Below are 19,746 nucleotides of genomic sequence, written 5' to 3' on the forward strand. Positions count from 1 at the left end.
ATCTTCTTTATCCATTTATCTGTTGATGGACACTTAGGTTGCTTCCATATCTTGGCTCTTGTAAATAGTGCAGCTATGAACATTGGGGTGTGTGTATCTTTTCGAATTAGTTTTTTTGTTTTCTTCAGATGTATACCCAGGAGTGGAACTGCTCAGTCATATGGTAGTTCTATTTTTAGTTTTTTGAGGAACTTCCATACTGTTTCCTGTAGTGGCTGCACCAACTTACATTCCCACCAACAGTGTACTACGGTTCTGTTTTCTCCACATCGTCATCAGCATTTGTTATTTGTAGACTTTTTAATGATAGCCATTCTGACTGGTGTGAGGTGATATCTAATTGTGGTTTTGATATGCCTTTCTCTGATGATTAGCAATGTTGAGCATCTTTTCATGTGCCCATTGGCCATCTGTATATCTTCTTTGGAAGAATGTCTACTCAGGTCTTCTGCTCATTTTTTAACCTGGTTGTTTGTTTTTTGACCTGGTTGTTTGTTTTTAGATGTTCAGTTGTATGAGCTGTTTATATATTTTGGATATTAACCCCTTATCAACCATATCATTTGCAAATACTTTCTCCCATTTAGTAGGTTATCTTTTTGTTCTGATGATGGCTTCCTTTGTTGTGAAAAAGCTTTTAAGTTTAATTAGGTCCCATTTATTTATTTTTACCAGTGCCCCATTTTTGTGGGAAAAAAAAAAATTCCTCACTATAATTTTCTGAAATACTTATATATATATATTTGTGTGTGTGTGTGTGTGTGGTATGCGGGCCTCTCACTGTTGTGGCCTCTCCCGTTGCGGAGCACAGGCTCCGGATGCGCAGGCTCAGCGGCCATGGCTCACGGGCCCAGCCGCTCCGCGGCATGTGGGATCTTCCCGAACCAGGGCACGAACCCGTGTCCCCTGCATCGGCAGGCGGACTCTCAACCACTGCGCCACCAGGGAAGCCCAGAAATACTTATATATTTTTAAGAAAGGAAAAAGCATGTACTAGTCTATAATCATAAAAATATTAAAAACAACATTATACACTTCCTGTTTTAAAAATGAACAATATTATTTGTTAAAAGGATAAAAGAGACATAAGCCCACTTTTTCTCAATTTTTTTTTTTTTCCCAGTTAAAAATGCCAAGAAAGTTGGGCTTTCCTGGTGGCACAGTGGTTAAGAATCCGCCTGCCAATGCAGGGGACACAGGTTTGAGCCCGGGTCCGGGAAGATCCCACATGTCGCGGAGCAACTAAACCCGTGCGCCACAACTACTGAGCCTGCGCTCTTGAGCCTGAGAGCCACAACTACTGAGTCCGCGTGCCACAACTACTGAAGCCTGCGCACCTAGAGGCCATGCTCCACAACAAGAGAATCCACTGCAATGAGAAGCCCGTGCACCACAATGAAGAGTAGCCCCCGCTCACTGCAACAACAGAACGCCCGCAGAGCAACAAAGACCCAACACAGCCATAAATAAATAAATAAAGTTCCCTTTAAAAAAAAAAAAAGGAAAAATGTCAGGAAAGTTGTAAATCACTTACCTCCGTTAACAATCCACCACCACAGCCAACATCAAGAATCTTCATCCCAGACAAAGGTTTTCCTGGCTGGTGATCAGCAACTGTTTTTAAAAGATTGTCTCTTTTAAAAAAATTCAAAATATATAAAAACAAATCATTAATTTTATCAATAAAGTCTTAAAAGTGCAAATTTTCAAAGAAATATTAAACTCTCTTTTTAAATAGACTATTGATTTTGGGGGTAAAAAAAACTTTTATTTTCAGCATAAAATGCCACTATGCTTCATTTATAAGATAGTTTTATTAATCAGAAGCAGGAGGTTTAAAGTTCTTGAACTAATCTAGTAATAATTATGACTTAACTACTAATTTAGTAATAATCTAAAGAAAAACTTTAAAAACAATCTAGTTTAGATTAACCTAATTTTATTCACTTGAGATATCATGTCACCTGAGGTATTATTAGCTATGTTGCTAGTACTTGCTAGACCCATTTCATATCAGCAACAAATAGGTTATTTTACAGGGTTTAGTAGAAGCAGACTGGAGATCTATATTTTCAGAATTTGCCTATATTCCCTTCTAAATTGAGTCACTTTTCATCTTCTTAGTGGTGTTTTCATGATCATGTAAACAGGCATCCAAATCAAGTAAACTTAATTCTAAGATAATCATAGCAATATTTTACCACATCCACAAATGTAAGCACACACATATACACACCCATATACACACACAGATATATATAGCTAACAGTATCGTAAACTAAACTTTTAAGTTGGACTACATACAAATTCTAATTATACTTATATTAAAATAAATGTCATATATAATAAGGACATCTTAGGAAATCTTTTATTGCTATTCAAATTAATTGACTTCTAAGAAAAACCTAGATAGTGGTTAAGTAGATAATTTCAGAACATTATAATATACAGAAAGGACCCATTTCAAATGAAATCCAATCCATTCTTCACACATTGGCCAAAATGACTTCTTTATATCATAGTTTAGATCACATTGCTCCCTTTCAGTGGTTTTAATTATGATCAGAATAAAAATCTAAGCTTCTAACCATAATTTGTACTGCCCTGGATGCTCTTTTCTAGTGTGATGTCTAACTAGCAGTGTCACATTAGTTGGAACAGAGTAGCTCTCAAGCTGAGCGTGCATCAGAATCACCTGGAAGGGAAACACAGACTGCTGAGCCCCCAAAGCAGTAGGTCCGGTGTCAGACCTGAGAATTTTGTATTTCTATCAAGATCACAGGTGATACTGATGTTGCTAGTCCAGGGCTAACCTTGAGAACCACTCATCTAGCCTAACAGAATGACATTTCTGCTTTTCTCTGCCTTAGTATTTCAATGATCCACTAATTCAGTGGTAATAAGAATGTGCCAATATTTTTCTTTTTGCTGCACTGATAAAACCAGCAAAAACCAATCAGGAAGTTCCTTGAGGGCAGTCTGAATCTGATATTCTGTGTCTATCACAGTGCCTTGCCCATGTCGGCTGCTCAAAAATGTTTAATAAATAAATAAATAAATAAATAAATGGACAAAAGAACGAATGAACAATTGACAAGTGGAGTCTGATGAACCCTTGCCTTTATCTCCCATGGCAAACTCTAAGCTCCTGAAGCACACAGACTGTGTTTTGAATGATGAATATCTCAGTAGCTTTTACAGATTCCAGCTCCCAAGCTCTGTACAAGGTGTTCTCAAAAAAGTATTTGTTGAATTGAACTTTCTCAGTACTATTCCCTTTATCAGAACTGCCTAAAGGCCAAAGATGCTATAAGATGACCTTGATGCCATAGGACCCTAATTCTTTTTCACATGGATTTAATTCTAATTAACTCGATAATACCCAAAAATACTTCAAGTTAACTTATGAAGCAGTGTAGAACTCGAGTGATGCTATTAAAAAATTAATAGTTTTGGGACTTCCCTGGTGGGACAGTGGTTAAGAATCCGCCTGCCAGTGCAGGGGACATGGGTTCGAGCCCTGGTCCAGGAAGATCTCACATGCCGCGGAGCAACTAAGCCTGTGCGCCACAACTACTGAGCCTGCGCTCTAGAGCCGGTGAGCCACAACTACTGAGCCCACGCGCCTAGAGCCTGTGCTCCGCAACAAGAGAAGCCACCGCAATGAGAAGCCTGTGCACTGCAATGAAGAGTAGCCCCTGTTCGTCACAACTGGAGAAATCCCGTGTGCAGCAACGAAGACCCAACACAGCCAAAAATAAATAAATTAAATTAAATTAAAAAAATATTTAGGGCTTCCCTGTTGACGCAGTGGTTGAGAGTCCGCCTGCCGATGCAGGGGACACGGGTTCGTGCCCCGGTCCGGGAAGATCCCACATGGCACGGAGTGGCTGGGCCCGTGAGCCATGGCCGCTGGGCCTGCGCATCCAGAGCCTGTGCTCTGCAACGGGAGAGGCTACAACAGTGAGAGGCCCACGCACCACAAAAAAAAAAATAAAAAAAAAGAAAAATTAATATTGTCAAACAATGGACATTGAAGAGAATCTCCCTAATTTCTAAAGCAAAGTTAAAATGCAGCATTTTGAACCTAGGCATAAACCGAGAGAAAAATGAACTCGAAAGAAAATGAATTATTGAAAAGAGTTGTAGTTTAAAAGACCTAGAATTTCTGTAATGTTACCTAATGAATGGCACCCTCAGGTCATTCATAGAGTGAAGAGGTGCATATACTCCTTGCTCGTCCCACCACCTGTGCGCCAAGGCCAGGAAGGTCTTCACCTCACTGCTGTCTACAGTGGTCCGGGAAGTACTGTGCAGTCTTGTCCAAGGGAGTCTAAGAGGTCAGAAGGAAGAGCCAGGCAAAAACTGCCATTTAAAAAAACGTAACATGGGATATATTAAGTAGAAAGATATTCTAATTTGCAATTTATTAGATTCTAAATACATGTGTCGCTCATTTTTGATGCTTCAAAACAAGTTTTCTTATAATCACATTGCTTATAAATAAATATATATATGTATATGTGTGTGTGTGTGTGTGTGTGTGTATATATATATATATTCACAGGTGAAACAAATTAATTTGCTTTCGAAGTAAGTTACAACAAAAATGAAACTTTATAAAACTTGGCCTTTTGGGTCACGTAGTAGTAGTAGTAGTAGTAGTAGTAGTAGTAGTAGTAGTAGTAGTAGTAACTATTTACTGAATACTTACTAAATACCAGGTACTGCTTGTTTAAGAAATCCCCATATGTCATATGTCATCTTATTTAATCCTCAGCAACTCCATAAGGTAGGTACTATTATTATCTCTAGTGCACAGACAAGAAAAGGAAGGCTCAGAGAGATTAAGTGGTGGAGGCAGGATTTGAACTCAGATGCCTCAGCCTTCTCTCCATTTCTACTGCTTGATCATACTAATACAAGCTCCCGTCATCTCTTGACTGAACTATACTCCTAGCCTTCTAATTAGTTGGCCTGCTTAGGACTTCATCCCCCTCTGATCTGTTCCCCACAATGCACCCAGAGTGACTGTTCTGAAATATAAATATGATCATGCTATTTTCCCACTTAAACTGCTTCCATGGCTTTCCAGTGACTTTGGGAAAAAGACCAAAATCCTTAGCATAGCATACAATATTCTGAATTATTTGGTCCCCAGTTTCTTCCCTCTCCAAAGTCACTTCCCACTACTCTCTTCGTCCTCCCCACTCCAGCCACATGCGCCTTCTTTTTAAGTTCTTTGAATTGGCCATGCTTGTTCATTCCCCAGATACTTTGCACATGTCATTCCCTCTGTCTGGAACATTGTTCTCACATTCCCCCTTCCATCCTCTACACACCTAATTAATTTCTTCTCATCCTTTAGACCTTAGTTTAAATGGAATGTCATCTAATACTGTCCTATTTTAACTCCTATACAACTCTGTACTTCTTTGTGAGCCTATGTGATTAGTTGATCATGTCTCTCCATTAGAACTTAAGCTGTCTTGCTTACCATTTTATTCCTAGTGACAAGCACAGTTCCTAAAACACAGTTGGTGGTCGGGAAACATTTGTCAAATAAATAATCTGAAGGAGAAGGCCCAGAAAAGTATATAATTCACGTAAATATATTTTTTAATCAAATGGAATCAAACAGGGACTAAATGGGGATCAGACAGACACTACACCAGGTCCCATGTCAAACTACATGATAGGAAAATCCTTCAGAGGTTCTTGGGTAAAAGAGAATAGGTTGTTACATTAGCATAGCTAATGCCATTTAAATTTTACTACGTTTTTCTAAGCTACATAGAGTACATTCTATATTGATTACTTAATATCCTTTTAAGAGTCAAATATCACTCTTCTTTAATATTATTTTATGAATATTACCCTCTTTTTCATGCTTCATGCAAAGCCTCAGTAATCAAGGACTAACTTACAGGGACTTCCCTGGTGGTTCAGTGGTAAAGAATCTGCCTTCCAACGCAGGGGACGCGGGTTCAATCCCTGGTCGGGGAACTAAGATCCCACGTGCCACGGGGCAACTAAGCCCCCTTGCCGCAACTACTGAGCCCACGCACCTCAACTAGAGAGCCCACGTGCTCTGGAGCCTGCATGCCACAACTAGAGAGGGGAAAAAAAAAAAAAACCTGCACGCCACATCTAGAGAGAAGCCTGTGTGCCGCAACGAAAGATACCACATGCCACAACCAAGACCCAACGAAGCCAAAAATAAATTAAATAAATAAAATAATTTTTTTTTAAAAAAGGGACTAACTTGGGCTTCCCTGGTGGCACAGTGGTTGAGAGTCCGCCTGCCGATGCAGGGAACACGGGTTCGTGCCCCGGTCCGGGAGGATCCCACATGCTGCGGAGCGGCTGGGCCCGTGAGCCATGGCCGCTGGGCCTGCGCGTCAGGAGCCTGTGCTCCGCAACGGGAGAGGCCACAACAGCGAGAGGCCTGCGTACCGCAAAAAAAAAAAAAAAAAAAAGGACTAACTTAACAATAGTTAACAGTAGGTGGTTGCTCAGTTGACTAAGAATGATTTTACAGACATCCAATCTTAAAACAGCCAGTTCATTTATGAGAAGTAGAGCATGCACTTGGAAAACAGAGCTCATACCTTAACCCAATGCAATATTTTTCACAAAGTTAGAAATTGGTTTCTAATATATGAATACATAAAGATATTACTTTGATTCAATCTTACTATCTAAAATGTATACTTAACCACCTTATATTTATGTTACACCCAAATCATTTATGATTTAAGCACTGCGTTATTTGTGTCCTGTCATAAGGATATGAGGAAGTAAAAAGTAGTTCTCTGAGTAATATAGTCTTGCATTAAAAATAAAAGCTATCGGGGGCTTCCCAGGTGGTACAGTGGTTGGGAGTCCACCTGCCGATGCAGGGGACACGGGTTCGTGCCCTGGTCGGGGAGGATCCCGCGTGCTGCGGAGCGGCTGGGCCCGTGGGCCATGGCCGCTGGGCCTGCACGTCCAGAGCCTGTGCTCCGTGGCGGGAGAGGCCACAACAGTGAGAGGCCCGCGTACAGCAAAAAAAAACAAAAACAAACTAAAAATAAAAAATTAAAAGCTATCCGGCTTCCCTGGTGGCGCAGTGGTTGGGAGTCCGCCTGCCGATGCACGGGACGCGGGTTCGTGCCCCCGTCCGGGAGGATCCCACATGTCACGGAGCGGCTGGGCCCGTGGGCCGTGGCCGCTGGGCCTGCGCGTCCGGAGCCTGTGCTCCACAGCGGGAGAGGCCGCAGCGGTGAGAGGCCCTCGTACTGCAAAAATATACATATATATAAAATAAAATAAAAGCTATCGCTAAATATGGATGAAAGGCATGCACTGGATGTATACTATATTACAAATTTTCTGTGGGTTTGAAATTTCCCAAATTTAAAAGCTGTTGGAAAAATAAGAATATTTAAATAAATAAAAGCTACTTTAATCAAACCACATGAGCTATACTGACAAAGTTTATTAAACACAATCAATACTAAACTATTATTGCACATAATTATGTGAATATTTGCCACAGTAATGAATAAACTTACCTGTAACTTTTCATCCTATTCAGGCACGCAAAAGTCATGCTATAGGATTCGAAACACATGATTCTGTATTCACTGAAAACCGATGGTTTAATTTGTAGAGTCCAACTGAGCTGATTTTTTGAATAAGCTGAGAAAGGAAAATTAAATGTCTAGAGAAAGCATTGCACAGTATGAATCCCTGATATGCATGTAACTGAAGAAACTATTTTATACAGCAATCTTATATTACAGTTGATAAACAAAAGGGTTTTTTCCCCTTAATTTTAGATTTTACTTTAAATTATAAAATAAAAATCTTGCATTCTGCCATCTAACTCCAATCAGATATTTCTGAAATAATAATCATCAAAAATAAGTAATGCCTATGGTAAAGTTTTTCATGCCATTTGTTTTTACATACACATTATGCTGCACAAAATTATTTTAAAATGATATTCAAATTAAAACTACATTACCTTTTAAACTAGAGTAATTTTTTTTTTTGCCACACCACACACCTTGTGGGATCTTAGTTCCCCAACCAGGGATCAAACCCGAGCCCTTAGCAGTGACAGCGCAGAGTCCTAACCACTGGACCACCAGGGAATTCCCACAAACTAGGGTAATATTAATTTTGAGATTATTTATCAAAACCAGTTCAAATTATGTCACTTTCATGTTAGCTACATGAAATGGATTTATATGTATGCTCAACACATTTTACAGAGGGAAAAAAATGTGCACTTATAGACATATATATCTCCTAAAATAAATAGTCATTCAGTTTATATGTTGCAACTTACACAGGGACCTGCTTTATGAACTAGTTACTCTGCTGCAGAACATTCAGTTGTTCAATAAACATTTAAACAAAGTAGACCTTAGAGCAAAGAAAACTACCAGGGACATTACATTATGATAAAACAGCAAGGATTTACTATATAGTACAGGAAACTATATTCAATATCTTGTAATAACCTATAAAGGATATATAGGTTATATATAGGATATATAGGTTATATATACATGTAATAACCTACATATACAGATGTAAATCTATAGATTTACATCTATATATAAATCTACATATATAGATGTAAATCAACTATACTTCAATTAAAAAAAAGAGAGAGAGAGAGAGAGAATCCACCAAGAAGACAAATTACTCTGGCAAAAACCAGACAAAAACCAGACAAAGATGGTACAGCAAAGAAAACCACAGACCAATTTCTCTCATGAACAGACACAAAAATTCTCAATAATTAGTAAACAGAATCCAGCAACATATAAAAGGAAAAATACAGCATAACCAAGTAGGATTTATTCTAGCTATGCAACACTAGTTCAAGAGTAGAAAATCAATCAATGTAATCTACCATATTAATAGTTGAGAGAAGAACACACATAAGCTCACTAACGTGGACAAAACATTTGACAAACTCCACACCCACTTACGACTAAATACTCTCAGCAAATTAAGAATAAAAGAGAAATTCTTCAATCTGATAGAACATCCATAAAAATTCTATAGCTCACAAAGTACTTAATGGTGATAGTCAGACTAAGTGCTTTACACCTAAAATCAAGAACAAGGCAAGAATGCCCATTCTCATGACTCCTATTCAACGTACTACTAAAAATCTTAGCCAGTACTCCTGGAATAAGTCGGTTCAGCAAGGTAACAGACTACAAATTCAACACACAAAAAAGTCAATTGTTTCTATACATTAACAATGAACAACTGGAAAGCAAAATTCAAAATGCTCTATTATTTAAAATCAGTCCAAGAAAGAATACTTCCATTGTTGTATAAATCCCTCAAAACATGCTCAGATTCTGTATGCTGAAAATTTATATAAAACGCTGATGAAAGAAATCAAAGACAACCTAGTAAATGATGAAACATACTGTGTTCATGTATTGGAAGAGTCAACATAAATCCTCCCCAAATTGATCTATATGTTTGAAACAATTTCTATCAAAAGAGACAGAATAAGCAATGTTAAAAAGGAGAATAAAACTGCAGAAATCAAATACCCAATTTTAAGGCTTATCATAGAGCTACAGTAATCAAGACAGTGTGGTACTGGAGGAGAGACAGACTGAAATATCAATGCAACAAGAGTGTCCAGAGAGAGGAAAAAAAAAAAAAATTCACCCAACTGATACTTTGACAATGGTGCAAAAGCAGTTCAAAGGAGGAAGAATGGTCTTTTCAGTAAATGGTGTTGAAACAATTAGACGTCATAGACAAAAAAGAAAATTTTGACCGAAATCTCACATCTTATACAAAACTGAACTCAAAATGATCTAAATGCAAAACTATAAAACTTTTAGAAGAAAATATACGAGCAGATCTTCCTGATTTAGGGTTACACACAGAGTTCTCACATCTGACACCAAAATCACAATCCATAGAAGAAAATATTGATTAAATTGGATTTAATCAAAGTTTAAAACTTTTGCTCGGCAAAACACCTTGTTAAGAAATAGAAAAGTAAAGTCACAGAATGGGAGGAAATATTTGTAAAACATATATCCCATAAAGAACTTGTATCTGGAATATATAAAGATACTCTTTAAACTCAACAGTAAAACTAAACAGAAAAACAAAAAACCTCCCATAGAAAAACAAAATAAGCAATCCAATTTTAAAATGGCTGTGGGTATTATAAAAAGACACAGACATTTATCAAAGAAGATATACAGATGCAAATAAGCACATGAAGAGATGTTGAATAGCAGTAGCCATTAGAGGAATGCAAATGAAAGCCACTACATACCTATCAAATTGGCTAAAATTTAACCATCCCTGATATTACCAGGTGTGGACCAAGGCATGAAAAAACTAGATCTCTTATATATTGCTAGTGGGAATGTAAAATGGTACAGACACCATGAAAACCAGTTTAGCAGCTTCTAATAAAGTTAAACATATATTTATCATGCAGCTTTGCAAGTGCATTCCTGGGCATTTATCCCAGAGAAGTGAAAACTTAGGTGCACACAAAAACCTGTACATCAACGTTCACAGCAACTTTATCCATAACAGCCCCAAACTGGAATCAATCAAAATATCCTACAATAGATGAATGGTTAAACAAACTGTGGCATATTCATATCATGAAATACTACTCAGAAATCAAGAGGAATGAGCTACTGATACATGCAAAAACTTGGATGGATTTCAAGGGTATTTATGTTGAGTGCAGAAACATTTTCTCAACAGGTATATACTGTAAGATTCCACTTACATAACACTTGTGAAATGGCAAAATTATAATGGAAATAATAATATAATGTAATGGGAAATAGATCAAGGTTTAAGGTTGGTGGTAAGGTTTGACTATAAAGGAGTATTACCAGGAGTTTCGCTGTGATTGTGCAACAGTTCCATATCCTGATTGTGGTGGTTATTACACAAATCTCTATGTGTGGTAACACACACACACACACACACACACAATGACTGCATGTAAAGGTGGTGAAATCCAAAGAAGGACTGTAGTTTAGTTCATGGCATCATACTAACGTCATTTCCTGACTCTGACAATGTATTATGGTTATGTAAGATGTTATCACTGAGGAATTGGGTGAAGGGCATATGGAAATTCTCTGTATTATTTTTGTACCTTCTTATGAGTCTATTTCAAAATAGAAAAATTTTAATTAAAAAGTATAAAAGTGGACACTACAAAGTGCTTCTCCTCCCCCTGACTCTAGGTACCCAACTTCCCTCTCTGCAGGCAACCAATGTTACTAGATTTGCACGTAAGCCTCCAGATATTTTATACATATTTCATTTTTGTGTATCAACTTCTCTCATTTTATACAAAATGTAGCACAGTATACTCATTGTTCTGCACCTTGCTCTTTCCACCTATCAATGTATCTTGGAGATTTTTTTCATAATAGAGCATAAAGAACCTCCTTTTTTTAGGTTTGCAAGGTAATCCATTGTATGGCTGTAACTCATTTATTTAAGCAGTGCCCTATTTTTTTTTTAATTTAATTTTATTTATTTTTTATACAGCAGGTTCTTATTAGTCATCCTTTTATACACATCAGTGTATACATGTCAATCCCAATCTCCCAATTCATCACACCACCACCACTTTCCCCCCTTGGTGTCCATACGTTTGTTCTCTACATCTGTGTCTCTATTTCTGCCTTAAGCAGTGCCTTATTAATGTACATTTATTTATTTCTAATTTTTTGCTATTCCGAAAACATAAGATTGAATTACATAGGTAATTTCTTTTTGAGAGTACCTGTATGTAAAACCGCAAGAATTGTGTCAATTGGCATGTGCATTTACAAATTTGTAATTACTTTCTTAGATGTTGAACCAATTTGCAATCTCACTAGAAACTATGAGTTTCTAGTGTTGGTTTCCCCACACTGATAATACTTTGATAGTCACCTATGCAGTGTATTATCATACTTTTTTATCTTTGCTAATCCAATAGGTGAAAATGGTATCTCACTATAGTTTTAATTTATCATGAGTGAGGTTAAGTGTCTTTTTTTAAGTTTAATGGTGCTATGGTCTGAATATTTGTGTCTCCCCCAAACTCACATGTTGAAATCCTGACCCTCAAGGGGATGGTATTAGGAGACGGGGGTCTTTGAGAGGGTAGAACCCTCATGATTGGGTTTAGTGCCCTTATAAAAAGAGACCCCAGAGAGCAAAAAGGCTCCACCTATGAACCAGGGAGTGAGCACTCACCAGACACCGAATCTTGGACTCTGCAATCTCCAGGACTGTGAGAAATAAATTTTTCTTGTTTATAAGCCACCTAGCCTGTGGTATTTTGTTGTAGCAGTAGGAATGGACTAAGACAAATGGTCATTTATATTTCATGTCTTGTCTTTTCATAGTCTCTGAACATTTTTCTCCTGAGCTTTTTATGTTTTTAAAATTTTGTTTTGTTTAATAGGACCTCACAGCCTGGCCAAAATTCATTTTAACATCCTCAGAAAAAAAGTTTGTGCTTCTAGGCTTTAGCTCAAGTTATTCTCTCTTCCACCATTTCTATCTGTGTTATTTTTTAAGACCCAGGTCAAATATCACCTCCCTTATGACTTTAGGTAGGTAAATGAGATATCAGAGAATTATGTAGACTGTGATACACAGATAAGGATTTACAGTTGACCCTTAAACAATGTGGCGGTTAGCAGCACCAAGGCACGCATGCAGTCAAAAATCCAGGTATAACTTTGCAGTCGGCCCTCCACATCTGCTGCTCCATGTCCTTGGATTCAACCAACCTCAGGCAGTGTAGTACTGTAGTACATATTTATTGGGAGAAAACTCCCCACATTTAAGAGGACTGGTGCAGTTCAAACTTGTGTTGTTCAAGGGTCAGCTGTGTAAGGTATTATCATGAAATTGAGCCACAAAGATTTCAACACAGTCCTTGCTCTCTGGTCAGTGATGACCCCAATCTCCCTCTCACCTCCCCTATTTCTGGAAAATTAGTCCCTCAGTCATCAGGATGGCCCGAATTCTTAAGGGCCTTAAAATCTACCTCACCATAACTGAGAGAAACTAATCAAGTTTGTATTAAGAGAATGCTACCAATTCCTTCTTTACCTCGAATCTGTGATCATTCTGGTATTTGAAATTTTAAAGGAATGGGGAAATTTTTCATTTAATTTATTCAAAAAGTGATTTATCAGCACCTATCAGGTACCATGCTGACAGTGAATAAGCCCTCTACCGTGCCAACGGCGTGGTTCCAGCATTCATCGTTTATTGTCTGCATTACTCTAAGGCCTCCCTGAGCCTAGTCTTGTCTGTCTCTGTCCCACTGTCTACACAGCTGCCAAGTGTTATTTCTAATAAACGAGTCTGAGTATGTTGTTCGTTCCGTGATTTCCCACTGTCTTGAAGATAAAGTCAATCCCAGGGGGTGTACATGGTCTTTCGTGTACTTGTCATGGCCTAATAAGTGTCTTATCCCTGGCCATTCTCTGCCCTCTTTTCCAGCCCTCCACCCACACTGTACTTTTCAAGGAACACCTCGCAGTTTCCTAGAAACCTCCTCACAGATACTCAAGCTGGTCCTTTGGCCACTCCAACTTCTTCTAAAACTGGACAACTTCAAGACAGCTCCCTAAAGATCTTGTTTAAGAAGTTTCCCTCATCCCAAATATTTACTCCTTCTGTGTTCACTTCCAAAATTTGGAAATATTTATACTGTATTTTTTCTAAATTTCTGATTATAAGACATATTTACTGAAAAAAATTATGAAAAGTATATAATGAATGATAAAATGATAGATCACCAACTCCACCTCAGATAATCACTGTTAAAATTTTGATGTATCTCTATTCTCACTATATATCTCCAAGTTAATAATACAAACTGATTTGTAAGGTTTTTTTTTACCTTTTTAAAAATTGAAGTATAGTTAATTTACAATGTTGCATTAGTTTCAGGTGTACTGAAAAGTGATTCAGACAGATTCTTTTCCATTACATGTTATTACAAGATATTGAACAGAGTTCCCTGTGCTATACAGTAGGTTCTTGTTATTTTATAGATACTAGTGTGTATATGTTAATACCAAACTCATAATTTAATTTATTCCCCCCACCACCACTATCCCCTTTGGTAACCGTAAGTTTGTTTTCTATGTCTGTGAGTCTATTTCTGTTTTGTAAATAAGTTCGTTTATATCATTTTTTTAGATTTCACATATAAATGATATTTGTCTTTCTCTGTCTGACTTAGTATGATAATCTCTAGGTCCATCCATGTTGCTGCAAATGGCATCATTTCACTTTTTATGGCTGAGTAATATTCCATTGTGTATATATACCATATCTTCTATATCCATTCATCTGTCAAAGGACTCATAGTTTCCTTCCATGTCTTGGCTATCGTAAATAGTGCTGCTATGAACACTGAGGTGCATGTATCTTTTCAAATTAGAGCTTTCTCCAGGTATATACCCAGGAATGGGAATGTAAGATCATATGGTAACTCTATTTTTAGTTTTTTAAGGAACCTCCACACCGTTCTCCATAGTGGCTGCACCAATTTACATTCCCACCAAGAGTGTAGGAGCCTTCCTTTTCTCCACACCCTCTCCAGCATTATTTGTAGACTTTTTAATGGTGGCTATTCTGACTGGTGTGAGGTGATACCGCATTGTAGATTTGCATTTCTCTAATAATTAGCAATACTGAGCATCTTTTCATGTGCCCGTTGGCCATCTGTACGCCTTCCTCAGAGAAATGTCTATTTAGGTCTTCTGTAACTTACCTTCTTAACACTACATCTAATCATTTTCCATGTGGCTACACATTGATTTAAATCATGTTTATTGGCTGCACTATTTTTCACTCTATTGAGAGTAACAGCTTATCAATTCTTTTTTTGTTTTTGTTTTTGTTTTTTTGGCCAGGCCACACAGCTTGCGTAAGCTCAGTTCCTCTACCAGGGACTGAACCCCGGCTACCGCAGTGAAATCCCGGGAGCCTAACCACTAGGCTACCAGGGAACTCCCACAACTTGTCAATTCTGTTGGAGGCTTTTAAGTTTCCCAGTTTTTGCTCTTTATAACCTGATCTTAGTTCCATCCTGACGTTTTTTTAAAGAGGCCCTTAGGTATCACTTCTTAAAAAATTCCCAGTGCCTGGCAAAGAGTATTTGTTAAATGAGTTTCATGTAAAAAATGAACTTAACGTTCTGGTTAATATTGGGAGTTAAATAATCACACTGTCTTCTACAAGGATCAGGTTCGGTGTGCTACTTTCTTGATCTTATTTGCCAATACAATGTGTTGAATTCACCTATTCATCAAAAAATAATATTGCTGCCTTAAATTCTGAAACATGGCAAGATACGTGCAAACAAAACACAAATAAAAGGCGACCAATAACTATGAGACAGCTGGTGTCCTTTCCCGCCGGGGAAAAGGAAAAAGGCACGTGACCTTGAGACTCCAGCCGGCACAGCGGTGGCCGGCTCCTGCAGGAGCAGCTCAACGAAAATAAGACAAAGGTCACTGGATACACGTCGGCGGCCCAGAGGCTGCGCTCTCCTCGGCCAGGACCTCTAGTCCTCAGCTATTTTTCCCAGCCTCTGGGGTAAGGGACGGTAAGAGCCCAGGCCGAGCGTCCTACGGACAGCGAGGCCCAGGACCCAACGTACAGGTCTTTGGCTGACCCCGCGCGGAGCCCCGAGACGGCCCGCCGCCCTCGCCTGCGCCTGCGCAAAACAGCCGGCACGCGCCGTGGGCTGCGTGCGAGCGACCCCCACGCACACACTCACCCGCCGACGTGGTTAAGCGAGGACAGTCAGCCTGTGCGCTCCGGAACGCCGACCTATGCGCTCCTAAAAATCGAGTCCCGGAGGAGCTCAGCTTGCGGCCGCCCCACATCGTGACAGAAAGGATCCACCTCTTCCGGTCCCTCCCGCAAAAGATCCCCAACAGAAAGGTTCCGAGAGCCAAACTAATCATGGTCGCAGTGATGGGTGTTATAGATGTGTGACTCTAGTTATTCTTAACGCTCAACATGTCAAACTGTGCATGCAGTTAAACTATAGAATGTTTCTATTGTCATAAACTAACTTCAAGATCCTCCATTACGCCTATTCCTGTATGACCACCTCAAAGTAGCCATCAGTAATGATACCACTTCAAGCTATGTGATGTAGCTTTTATTCCTGTATAGCTCTAATTATTTCATATTTAACAGATGTCTCCCAAGGACACTCCTGTAAGACACTGACCGAAACTTATAATTACAAAAGATCCGAAGCACTTCTTCGCTAAGAGAATTGTTTCCCATTTCAAGGCACTCAAATGTCAGAGGGCCAGAAGTCTATATTTAAAGTTTGTTTTCTGTGAGTGACCTGATAATGTTCCCGACAAGGCACACATTACATAGCAGGAAACTGTTAATCACTCAGGCTAGGCAAACTTCACTTAATGGTTAGAACAGGCAACCTAACATTTTACTTCTAAATGTGTAACAGCCTTTCCTTGGGTAAGAACAATGATAAACGTCCAACATCAAAGACAAAATCATTATACATTTTTAACAGGCAGGATCAGACTGGTAAAGGGTTCTTTGTATTAGTCAAATTTACTGCTCAGTAATGGTCTTTCCCTTATGGCTTCTTAGTAAAATATTGACCTCCTCCTAAGAGTGGTTGCAGATTTTTCAGTTGTCTTCAGAACTCCTCAAGATGCATGACCATCTCTCCAACTGAAGGCAGAAAGCTCTGCACAAAAGAACATTTAGCATGTGTTATATCTGCTGGAGTGACAGATCCCAGGAAAAAGCAAAGTGCAAGTACGATTAAAGTTCTAAGAGCTTGATTTACACGTACTTTCTCTGAATGATTCCCCTCACTGGGCTTCAGAGCCTCTCCACTACATTTTCAGTTCAACAACAAAGGCAATCAGTGATTTGCCTTAATACCAATAGGAAACAAAAGCCTCTTGAATACCCACTAGTTTGGCTCAGATAAGCAAAACTAGCTTGCAGTACTTTTCTCTACAAATATCAATAAAAGGCTCTTCCAATGACACTTAAACCCAAGTTGTACTGGAGGAACAGCAGCTATAATGCGATGTATGGCTGTTGTGAGATATTTCTCAGATCATCCCCATGGTCTCACACATAAACGTGTTACAGAGTCTACAGTTTATTTTGCTAGAAAACTAAAAATATATTTAATACTTTGAAATTCAATTTTATAATTTTATATAAACTTTTTTCATTAAAGTTAAGGGTTAAGTGCTCCCTTACAGCTAACACAGTTTTACCTCTTTGAAATGATAACACTACTACATCCACTTAGGTTTAACTGGTAAATTTTTGTATTTACAAAATTCCATATATTCAATAAATTGGTAACTTAAGATAATTTTATCTTAACATTACCACAATCAGAATGTGGCAGATTTATGTGTTTTTATAGGAAAACTCTATAGATGACACCTAGTAAACCTTCATGGTATCAATGTAACTCATCACACATGAGTTATTTTAAGGGGTATTAAGTTATTTTAAGCCCATTTTCTCATATAAGGTTTAGACATTACAACCAAATTCTACTTAAAACTGAAGAACTTAAGACCTTAGAGATAATCTAATTCCACCATTATACAGCTGAAGAAACTGAGTTCCACTGTGATTAAGTGATTTGCCCCAAATATATCAAACAGCAGAGGCAGGACAATCCAATGAATCTAATACTATTTCCACTAAACCATGCTTTGCACATTTTAGAAACTTCAATAAATTAAAAATACTATTTATACTTCATGTCTTCCTTTGAAGAAACAAAATAACTCAGACATTAAAAAAAAGATGATGTTTGGAAAGTTCACCTATTGTGTTATACCATTAGAAATAGATGCTTTTTTAAAAAGACATTTTACAAGGGCAGGAAACATATACACTGAAATTCCACACCAATCTTTATTTATATTTTGGGGCCTGAAACAAATCTTATAATTACCTCTTTCCAAATTACATTTTATTCTTTTAATGGTGTGGTTTACCCCCATTCCACAAAAACAAGTATGATTAATACACTAGAAATATTTGAAAAGAAAACCTCTTAAGACAGTTTTTATTAACCAATCCAGACCAATGATTGTCTCAAAAAATTAATCTATTAATTTTCTGGTGGTATCATTTTAGAAAAGACTTCATAACCAAATTACACATCTAATTAACTTACGTATAAGTTTTAGCATTCACATCCCAAATCATGGAAGCCCTATTTATAAAATCTTACCATTCAAGGTAAACATACTCCATTAATGTCAGTGAAATGATGAATTCTCTAAACTGAAAACCCAAATATCTAATTATAATAGTGATGTATTTACTAATAATCACATACATTGTGACTATGTTTTTAAAAATATCTACAGATAAGAAGCTTGCATATTATGGCAGAGTAAATCAAACTGTCAAATGCTTTTGGCTCTAGTTCATATCTTGCTTAAAAATGTGCATATCATAGCCAGTAGACTTTTTCTGTAGAATTTTATTCTGAAAATATTATTTCACTTGAGATTGATCTAAAAAACATTTTTAGATATGAAAATGTTATACAACTTATCTATTACAAATTAATCAGATAATTCCGCAATTAGGTACACTGTGTTAGCTCATCTACATAAAAAATATTGCACATTTTCCTTTACTTATCTCAGATGTGACTGATGTCTAAACTATATAGAATTCCAAACTATTTAAAAGTTATTGTGTGAAATGTCAACTTAATAAATATTAGAACTAAATGCACTGTAAAACAATCATTTTGGTAAACATGCATTTATTCACAGTTGACTTCCTCTAGATAAAAACTGCTCAAAATTATTTAAGAACCTATGTAGAGGTACAAGAGCATACTATTATAAGTCTATTTCTACCTTCATTTTGAGGAAACACTGATCTTGGCAAAAACCTGGCTTACTTTAATATGAACTACTGCTGGTAACAAGGCATACTCTAAAACTCTTGTGACCTGCACCTGCTTTTTCCTTTTTAACTTAAAATTTAAAAGCATTTGTTTTCAAAGATTTATCTATTGTGGCATAAGTGAGTAATCATATAAAGTGGACCCTAAAAGCATTTCAGTTGAGCATTTCAGTGCCTGCAGAGCCTCATTTTACTCATAAGTTATGACTGCCTTAAACTGCTAGACCACTCACTGATCATAATTTTAAGAAACTGACAAAACCAAATTTTAATGTTATGAAACTGACACAAACCTGAATAATACAATATTCCTCCACTGAGCTGAGGTCATATTATACTTTAAAAATATAAATAAATATATCAAATTGTGAGTTTTAGTTCTATAGTAATCCCAAAGTGTTTAAAATATGCTTTACAACAGAAGTGAGAAACTGCAGAATATAGTTCCAGACTTGCACTGCTGCTGTCAAACACAGTAATTCCTTATAAATAATTCTAATGGTGCACTGCTCTGATTGATTCCAGCAATTTCATTTTACAGGAGTGAACCATACTTTATACACACAGAGAACATATTACTTGAAAATCCCCAAAACAGGAAGAAAAGTTTAGAAAGCTGTCAAATGCTTCCAAATGAACGTAAAGATCTATTTCTGGCCCTCTTCTACACCCTTATAGTTAAAATTTGACAAAAATCCATGGGTACAATTTACAGATTTTGACAAACTATTAATTTAAAACCATTTTCTT

General features: G+C 37.5%; 1 protein-coding gene across 1 annotated transcript in view; it reads right to left on the reverse strand.

The window, feature by feature from the left end:
- COQ3 (coenzyme Q3, methyltransferase) overlaps positions 1-15,940 on the reverse strand; it is a 21,473-nt gene extending 5,533 nt beyond the window's left edge. The window contains 4 exon segments of the mRNA XM_007464305.1: positions 1,535-1,634; positions 4,181-4,333; positions 7,557-7,683; positions 15,821-15,940. Of these exon segments, the coding sequence (XP_007464367.1) occupies positions 1,535-1,634; positions 4,181-4,333; positions 7,557-7,683; positions 15,821-15,929 (489 nt within the window). The 5' untranslated portion in view covers positions 15,930-15,940.
- Positions 15,941-19,746: the final 3,806 nt, after the last annotated feature.

The sequence above is a fragment of the Lipotes vexillifer genome, unplaced genomic scaffold (genome assembly GCF_000442215.2).
Source record: "Lipotes vexillifer unplaced genomic scaffold, Lipotes_vexillifer_v1.1 scaffold1073, whole genome shotgun sequence".
NCBI classification, from domain to species: domain Eukaryota; kingdom Metazoa; phylum Chordata; class Mammalia; order Artiodactyla; family Lipotidae; genus Lipotes; species Lipotes vexillifer.